The sequence below is a fragment of the Thalassophryne amazonica genome, chromosome 7, assembly GCF_902500255.1.
Source record: "Thalassophryne amazonica chromosome 7, fThaAma1.1, whole genome shotgun sequence".
Lineage (NCBI taxonomy): Eukaryota > Metazoa > Chordata > Actinopteri > Batrachoidiformes > Batrachoididae > Thalassophryne > Thalassophryne amazonica.
This window is the reverse complement of record NC_047109.1, coordinates 80473767-80483342: the sequence shown is the minus strand read 5'-3', so window position 1 is coordinate 80483342 and position 9576 is coordinate 80473767. Positions and strand designations below refer to the sequence as shown.

General features: G+C 39.8%; 1 protein-coding gene across 5 annotated transcripts in view; it reads left to right on the top strand.

Annotated features, from left to right (window-relative positions):
• The window catches only part of snx27b (sorting nexin 27b), a 48250-nt gene that overhangs the window by 16383 nt on the left and 22291 nt on the right, over positions 1-9576 (top strand). For all 5 annotated transcript variants that reach the window (XR_004561863.1, XM_034174744.1, XM_034174745.1 and 2 more), the window contains exons 2-5: positions 3948-4179; positions 4448-4640; positions 4855-4919; positions 5694-5798. Coding sequence is in view for 4 of the 5 variants with exons in the window: in XM_034174744.1 (XP_034030635.1) it covers positions 3948-4179; positions 4448-4640; positions 4855-4919; positions 5694-5798 (595 nt within the window). In the remaining variant the exon portion in view is untranslated. The remainder of the gene's footprint in view (positions 1-3947; positions 4180-4447; positions 4641-4854; positions 4920-5693; positions 5799-9576) is intronic.

Here is a 9576-nt window from a genome sequence, read left to right as displayed (position 1 = left end):
GATATGTGTGTGTATATGTGTATATATATGTGTATATATATATATATATATATATATTATATATTATATTATTGTTATTATCTATCGTCCACCTGGTCATTACTGTGAGTTTCTCTGTGAATTTTCAGACCTTTTGTCTGACTTAGTGCTTAGCTCAGATAAGATAATTATAGTGGGCGATTTTAACATCCACACAGATGCTGAGAATGACAGCCTCAACACTGCATTTAATCTATTATTAGACTCTATTGGCTTTGCTCAAAAAGTAAATGAGTCCACCCACCACTTTAATCATATCTTAGATCTTGTTCTGACTTATGGTATGGAAATAGAAGACTTAACAGTATTCCCTGAAAACTCCCTTCTGTCTGATCATTTCTTAATAACATTTACATTTGCTCTGATGGACTACCCAGCAGTAGGGAATAAGTTTCATTACACTAGAAGTCTTTCAGAAAGCGCTGTAACTAGGTTTAAGGATATGATTCCTTCTTTATGTTCTCTAATGCCATATAACAACACAGTGCAGAGTAGCTACCTAAACTCTGTAAGGGAGATAGAGTATCTCGTCAATAGTTTTACGTCCTCATTGAAGACAACTTTGGATGCTGTAGCTCCTCTGAAAAAGAGAGCTTTAAATCAGAAGTGTCTGACTCCGTGGTATAACTCTCAAACTCGTAGCTTAAAGCAGATAACCCGTAAGTTGGAGAGGAAATGGCGTCTCACTAATTTAGAAGATCTTCACTTAGCCTGGAAAAAGAGTCTGTTGCTCTATAAAAAAGCCCTCCGTAAAGCTAGGACATCTTTCTACTCATCACTAATTGAAGAAAATAAGAACAACCCCAGGTTTCTTTTCAGCACTGTAGCCAGGCTGACAAAGAGTCAGAGCTCTATTGAGCTGAGTATTCCATTAACTTTAACTTTAACTTCATGACTTTCTTTGCTAACAAAATTTTAACTATTAGAGAAAAAATTACTCATAACCATCCCAAAGACGTATCGTTATCTTTGGCTGCTTTCAGTGATGCCGGTATTTGGTTAGACTCTTTCTCTCTGATTGTTCTGTCTGAGTTATTTTCATTAGTTACTTAATCCAAACCATCAACATGTTTATTAGACCCCATTCCTACCAGGCTGCTCAAGGAAGCCCTACCATTATTTAATGCTTCGATCTTAAATATGATCAATCTATCTTTGTTAGTTGGCTATGTACCACAGGCTTTTAAGGTGGCAGTAATTAAACCATTACTTAAAAAGCCATCACTTGACCCAGCTATCTTAGCTAATTATAGGCCAATCTCCAACCTTCCTTTTCTCTCAAAAATTCTTGAAAGGGTAGTTGTAAAACAGCTAACTGATCATCTGCAGAGGAATGGTCTATTTGAAGAGTTTCAGTCAGGTTTTAGAATTCATCATAGTACAGAAACAGCATTAGTGAAGGTTACAAATGATCTTCTTATGGCCTCGGACAGTGGACTCATCTCTGTGCTTGTTCTGTTAGACCTCAGTGCTGCTTTTGATACTGTTGACCATAAAATTTGATTACAGAGATTAGAGCATGCCATAGGTATTAAAGGCACTGCGCTGCGGTGGTTTGAATCATATTTGTCTAATAGATTACAATTTGTTCATGTAAATGGGGAATCTTCTTCACAGACTAAAGTTAATTATGGAGTTCCACAAGGTTCTGTGCTAGGACCAATTTTATTCACTTTATATATGCTTCCCTTAGGCAGTATTATTAGACGGTATTGCTTAAATTTTCATTGTTACGCAGATGATACCCAGCTTTATCTATCCATGAAGCCAGAGGACACACACCAATTAGCTAAACTGCAGGATTGTCTTACAGACATAAAGACATGGATGACCTCTAATTTCCTGCTTTTAAACTCAGATAAAACTGAAGTTATTGTACTTGGCCCCACAAATCTTAGAAACATGGTGTCTAACCAGATCCTTACTCTGGATGGCATTACCCTGACCTCTAGTAATACTGTGAGAAATCTTGGAGTCATTTTTGATCAGGATATGTCATTCAAAGCGCATATTAAACAAATATGTAGGACTGCTTTTTTGCATTTACGCAATATCTCTAAAATCAGAAAGGTCTTGTCTCAGAGTGATGCTGAAAAACTAATTCATGCATTTATTTCCTCTAGGCTGGACTATTGTAATTCATTATTATCAGGTTGTCCTAAAAGTTCCCTAAAAAGCCTTCAGTTAATTCAAAATGCTGCAGCTAGAGTACTGACAGGGACTAGAAGGAGAGAGCATATCTCACCCATATTGGCCTCTCTTCATTGGCTTCCTGTTAATTCTAGAATAGAATTTAAAATTCTTCTTCTTACTTATAAGGTTTTGAATAATCAGGTCCCATCTTATCTTAGGGACCTCGTAGTACCATATCACCCCAATAGAGCGCTTCGCTCTCAGACTGCAGGCTTACTTGTAGTTCCTAGGGTTTGTAAGAGTAGAATGGGAGGCAGAGCCTTCAGCTTTCAGGCTCCTCTCCTGTGGAACCAGCTCCCAATTCAGATCAGGGAGACAGACACCCTCTCTACTTTTAAGATTAGGCTTAAAACTTTCCTTTTTGCTAAAGCTTATAGTTAGGGCTGGATCAGGTGACCCTGAACCATCCCTTAGTTATGCTGCTATAGACGTAGACTGCTGGGGGGTTCCCATGATGCACTGTTTCTTTCTCTTTTTGCTCTGTATGCACCACTCTGCATTTAATCATTAGTGATCGATCTCTGCTCCCCTCCACAGCATGTCTTTTTCCTGGTTCTCTCCCTCAGCCCCAACCAGTCCCAGCAGAAGACTGCCCCTCCCTGAGCCTGGTTCTGCTGGAGGTTTCTTCCTGTTAAAAGGGAGTTTTTCCTTCCCACTGTAGCCAAGTGCTTGCTCACAGGGGGTCGTTTTGACCGTTGGGGTTTTACATAATTATTGTATGGCCTTGCCTTACAATATAAAGCGCCTTGGGGCAACTGTTTGTTGTGATTTGGCGCTATATAAAAAAATTGATTGATTGATTGATTGACATGTATATATATGTGTATGTGTATATATATGTGTATATGTATATATGTGTATATATGTATATATGTGTATATATGTATATATATGTATATATGTATGTATATGTGTATATATATATGTATATGTATATATATATATATGTATATATATATATATATGTGTGTGTGTGTATGTTTATGTGTGTATGTATGTGTGTTGTTGTTTGCTTTGCAGCTGCTCCCATTTGTTTGGGGTCGCCACAGCAGCTCCACTTTTTCAGATCCAATTCTTACGCCAACTGCCCTTCCTGACACAGTGGTTTTACAGTGAGAAGCACATATATACATATATAATGTGTGTGTGTGTGTTTTTACACTTGAGGTACATTCTAAAACTATCCAACCCTTTGCTGCAAAAAATACAGTAACTCACCTGAGGGACTAAGCCCCTTTGAAGTAGTCTCCTTGCGGCTGCGCACACTTCTTGTGATTCTGCTATTGTTGGAAGCATTTCTGGAAGGCCTCTTTTGGAAGGGTGTCTAACTGCTCTATCACATCCTGCGTGATGTCTTTTCGTGAGTCAAATCGAGTCCCTTTTAGTGTCGTTTGATCTTGATGAACAGCTGAAAATCAGGGGGAGCCATATCAGGAGAGTAGGTATCCTGACAAATCACAGGAGCGGGGTTCTCGCCAGTGCAGTTGAGCATAGGGGGCCCCTATGCTGTGATTTGGATACCCTATGCTTTGATTTAACCAGCATGGGGGGGTGGGGTTCTTTTTTTTTTAAGGACATGTTGCACTTAACATACCAGTTAGCGACACAAAGTGGCACTCAAAATGCAAGAAATGGTGTTTAAAAGGGTTATAAATGTCAGTATTTTATCTGGGGAATACTCTCTCTTCTAAGGCTCTGTCTCCGTTCTCCAACAGTAATGGGGTGAATGTGGAGGGAGCGACGCATAAGCAGGTGGTGGACTTGATCCGCGCTGGAGAAAGGGAGCTGGTTCTGGCTGTGCTGTCTGTCCCGCCTCAGGAGGCTGACTGCTTGGATCCCGGTGATGATGGTTCAGCCCAGTCCTGCTATGACTACTCTGATAAGCAGGCTGTCCCCATCTCTGTCCCCAGTTACAAACACACTGAGCTAAACCAGGAAAAGTTTGTGGTGGGTCTGTAGTTCTATTGAAGGGGTGGCTGAATTATTGGAGGATGGTGAATGAAGTCAGATGTGTGCATTTTAAGAATATGTGATTATTTTCTTTCCGGGAGATTTATGTTCACTCATAACAGTTTCACACACATGCTGTTGGTGCATTTTATACTGATGGGTGCAAACATATTCAGTGTGTTAAGAATTTTGTTGATGTGTCAGCTTCAACCTCCATCATCACTGAGGACATGTCTTCATTGTTGTTTCTGCGCTCTCTTTTTAGGTCTATAATGTGTATATGGCTGGTAGACAACTGTGCTCTAAGCGCTACAGAGAGTTTGTGATCTTACACCAAAATCTAAAAAGGGAGTTTTCCAACTTTACATTCCCTAAGCTGCCTGGAAAGTGGCCTTTTTCACTCTCAGAACAGCAGCTGGATGCACGGCGCAGAGGTCTTGAAGAATACTTGGAGAAAGGTGAGCTGCAGGGTTGTTTCAGTGAGAAGAATGTGATAATTACTGTTATTCTTTGTGATTTTAAATTAGGAAATAAAGCAAAATGAGTGACAAAGACGAGCCAAGATGCTGCTCATGTCAGAGTCCTTGTCTGCCTAGTGATTGTGTTCTCACTGTAATTTGACATTTTCACAGTATGTGATTTTGATCACTTACCTGTTTCCGTGTCATGCAGTGTGCTCTGTGAGGGTAATCGGAGAGAGTGACATCATGCAAGAGTTCCTGTCTGAATCAGATGAGGTAAGGCAAAAGGCTCTAGTTATTCTCTCTCTGGTTTGTTGTCATGTAATCCTGTTGTTAAGCGCTGACGTAACGCATCACATGATAAATCTGTTTCCGGGTCCAAAGACCGCCAAGTTTATGATTAAAGTTACGTCTGTTTGATCCTTTTAAGGATTTACAGTTTAAGTTTAGTTTGTGTTTATATTGTGGCCAAACCTCCGTCCCTCCCTTCTCCGCCTCCACCTCCGTTAAACGCATTCGTCTGGTTCTATGGTCAGAACACTTAATAAAACTTTTTTCTTTTACTTTACATATTTTATTATGCACAGGTAAAATATACATGTCTGTTTGTTAATAAAAAATTATTTATTACAATAAACAGGACGTTAAAGTGCAAACTTCACTTTCTCCCCGAACAACATGAACAGGAAGCGATCGCAGCTCGCAGCAACTCCCATTGAAAATAACGGAGAAACAACCTGAACGTCTGACATTTTTACATAAAACAAACGCAGTAACAACGTCTAAAAACCCAGTTAATATATCCAGGACAGTTTTAGGCACAATATACAAAGAGTTTATGTTGCGATGTTAATGCTGTTGTCCGTGTGCAACGGTGTAAGTGCAGCCTCAACAGATCATCTCAGTGCAGTTCTCAATGTTAATGACAGCGCGCCTTTTGTTTGGAGCCGGAAGTTGAAAATCACATGATGCGTTACATCACACTTAACAACCGGATTGTGACTTACAGCAGTTCCTCTCTTCTGACTCTTTCTGTCCTTCACTCTTTAGAATTACAATGGAGTATCTGATGTGGAGTTGCGGATAGCCATGCCCGACAAGATGACACTCACCATCAGAGTTTGTAAAAACTCCACCACAGACCAAGTTTACCAGGTACATACATAATTTTAACCGTCATGGTTTAACTCTTATCATCAGAGAAAAGGATCCTTTAGCACTGTCTGAGTAGTTCAGAAAACAAACTGCATTTATACCTCTTGTGAGTGATCACATGTAGAGCTGAATACAGTAAAACTCACCTAAACAGTCATTGTATAAACCAGATATTTGAACTCACCAGACAAAAGCAAAAGTCCCAATAATTTTATAGTTTTCCATGTAATAATCACAGTGTATAACATCCATCCATCCATCCATTTTCTTCCGCTTCATCCGAGGTTGGGTTGTGGGGGCAGCAGCTCAAGCAAAGCCGCCCAGACCTCTCGATCCACACACACCTCCCCCAGCTCCTCCGGGGGAACCCTGAGGCATTCCCAAGCCAGCTGCGAGACGTAGTCTCTCCAGCGTGTCCTGGGTCTTCCCCAGGGCCTCCTCCCAATGGGACATGCCCCAAACACCTCTCCAGCGAGGCGTCCAGGGGGCATCCGAAAAAGATGCCCGAGCCACCTTAGTTGGCTCATTTTGACGTGGAGGAGTAGTGGCTCGACTCCGGGATCCTCCCGAGTGACCGAGCTCCTCACCCTATCTCTAAGGGAGCGCCCAGCCACCCTGCGGAGGAAACTCATCTCAGCCGCTTGTACTCGCGATTTTGTTCTTTCAGTCATGAGCCAAATTTCATGACCGTAGGTGAGGGTTGGAACGTAGATCGATCGGTAAATCAAGAGCTTTGCCCCCCTGCTCAGCTCTCTCTTCACCACGACGGTCCGACAGGAGCGACCGCATCACTGCAGATGCTGCACAGATCCGTCTGTCGATCTCACGCTCCATCCGTCCCTCTCTCGTGAACAAGACCCCAAGATACTTCAACTCCTCCACTTGAGGCCGTATATAACAGGTTTTGTAAAAGGATTTTCACTCACATCGGACAAAACATTCCATCCCATCGTAATATATTTCCATTAAAAACCCCTCACATGTACCGGACAGAGCAGTTTGGTGGTGCCCAGTCACAACAGAGTTAGGAAATGAAGTTCAGCACTGACGCTAGCTGATTCGAGGAAAGTAGGTACCGTATTCCCTTCATTATAAGGCGGCCGTTTATTTTTTCAAACTGTGCTCAGACACGGGACCTTAACGAGACAGGGCATAATTCAAGGCCGGTGATGATTAACAAAATACTGCTTGTTGCCTGCACTGTAATATGGTGTTACATTTCACACATATCCCTGGATGTGATGAACCAAACCGCTTTAGAGCACAGCCCTCTGTGGGGCTGTGAACCTGCGCACCTGCTAAATCGGAGACCGTAAAGGGCTGTGATTTGTCACGTTCAAGTTTTCACTCCTTCCTCTCCCATTATATTTTAAAAGTTTTTGCAGGGCGCATGTTTACAACCCCAATTCCAATGAAGTTGGGACATTGTGTAAAAAGTAAATAAAAACAGAATACAATGATTTGCAAATCCTCTTGTGAAAATATGAATGAATGAATGAATGAATGAATGAATTTATTTATCCAGCACACAGATGAGCAACAACAAAGACAACAACAAAACATAAAAGGAACAATGTACAGAGAACCTATGTGGCCGAAAGAGTGAAGGCAGAAGCAAGGTTTATAAGCACCCTCCTCTTATACCATTAACAATAAAGAATGTATACATATACATACTCATGACAATATACAAAAAAACAAAAAGAAAGTGCATGAACAATTTAACTTAATCACTGACATTTTAAAACACAACCAAACAATAGTGAACAATGATAAAATGGTAAACCTAATCCTTCAAACTATAACTGGTAAATATGTTCTTTTTGTAAAGCCTTTTAAAACCAACCAATGTACCAAGTATTTTAATATTATTAGGACAGTTATTCTAAATATTAACACCCCTGACGGAAACACAATGACTTTTAACAGTAGTATGGATCTTCAGTTTCTCAGATAATAATGTTCCTCTCAAACTGTAGCTGGAATCCCTCATTTTAAACAGATCCTGAACATGTAATGGCAAAAGCTTATTTTTGACTTTATACATAATCTGTATTGTAATATAATCAACCAAACCAACCAAAATTCGCAGATAATGGATTTGTGGGCTCTCGATATGGTTTATTACTGATAATTCTTATAGCTTTCTTTTGCAACAGAAAAACTGGTTTCGTATTAGTTCTATATGTATTACCCCAAACCTTGACACAATATGTCATATATGGAACAAGTAATGCATAATATAAAGTGGTTAATGCATGTTGGGAGGGGAAGTCCCGGGCTTTATGCAGAATTGCAATGGCTTTTGACATTTTAGATTTAACATTGTTAATATGTGTTTTCCAGCTTAATCTATCATCAATATAAACAGCAAGAAATTTTGTATCTGTTACAATTTCATTTTCAGTATAATGTAATAATAGATTTTTGCTTAAGTTCTAGGACTTATTCCCAAATATGATACACTTAGTTTTACCAAAATGGAGCGATAATTTATTTAAATCGAATCATTGTTTAAATTTATGTAATTATTTCTCCATCTTGTCCAGGAGCTGTCCCAAATGATTCCCACTACAAAACACAGTTGTATCATCCGCAAATAAAATACAACTTACATACTTGAAAACCAAACATATATCATTAATATACAAAAGAAACAACAATGTCCCAAGGACTGAACCCTGGGACACCCCACAAGTAATCTTCAAGAACTTGCAATTTGTCCCACCAATGTGGACACATTGATACCTATTGTTTAAGTAGCATGCTATCCAGTCATGTGCCATTCCCCTGATACCATACTTCTGTAATTTGTCCAGTAGCAAGGTATGATCTATAGTATCAAATGCTTTCTGTAAATAAAAAAAAAAACCCTACAGTATGTTGCTTATTTTCAATCACGTTGGAAATTTGTTCGACGAAATTCATTACAGCCAATGAAGTAGTGTAATTCTTTCTAAAACCGTATTGCTGCTCGCTAAGGATACAATGGTTAGTTAAAAAATTATTTAACCTAATTACAAATACCTTTACCAAAAATTTAGAAAATTGTGGTAAGAGGGAGATTGGCCTATAGCAGGGGTAGGCAACCTGTTCCAGAAAGAGCCATGAGGGTGCAGGTTTTCTTTGCAGCCACTGACTCCACCAGGTGATTTACTGGTTAATATCACTTTGAGCAGATGGAATCAGTTAATCAGTGAAATCACCTGGTGGAGTCAGTGGCTGCAAAGAAAACCTGCACCCTCATGGCTCTTTCTGGAACAGGTTGCCTACCCCTGGCCTATAGTTTGAAAAAAAGAAAAAAAAAACATGCTTGTCACCAGATTTGAACAATGGTACAGTGTGGCTTCATAGTAAAAGAGTGCGGGTACTAGACTGGCCTGCCTGCAGTCCAGACCTGTCACCCATTGAAAATGTGTGGTGCATTATGAAGCGCAAAATACGACAACGGAGACCCCGGACTGTTGAACAACTGAAGTCGTACATCAAGCAAGAATAGGAAAGAATTCCACATACAAAGCTTCAACAATTAGTGTCCTCAGTTCCCAAATGCTTATTGAGTGTTGTTAGAGGGAAAGGTGATGTAACACGGTGGTAAACATACCACTGTCCCAGCTTTTTTGAAACATGTTGCAGGCATCCGTTTCAAAATGAGCAAATATTTGTGTAAAAACAATAAAGGTTATCAGTTTGAACATTAAATGTCTTGTCTTTGTGGTGTAGTCAATTGAATATAGGTTGAAGAGGATTTGCAAATTTAATATTTAATAGTTATTTC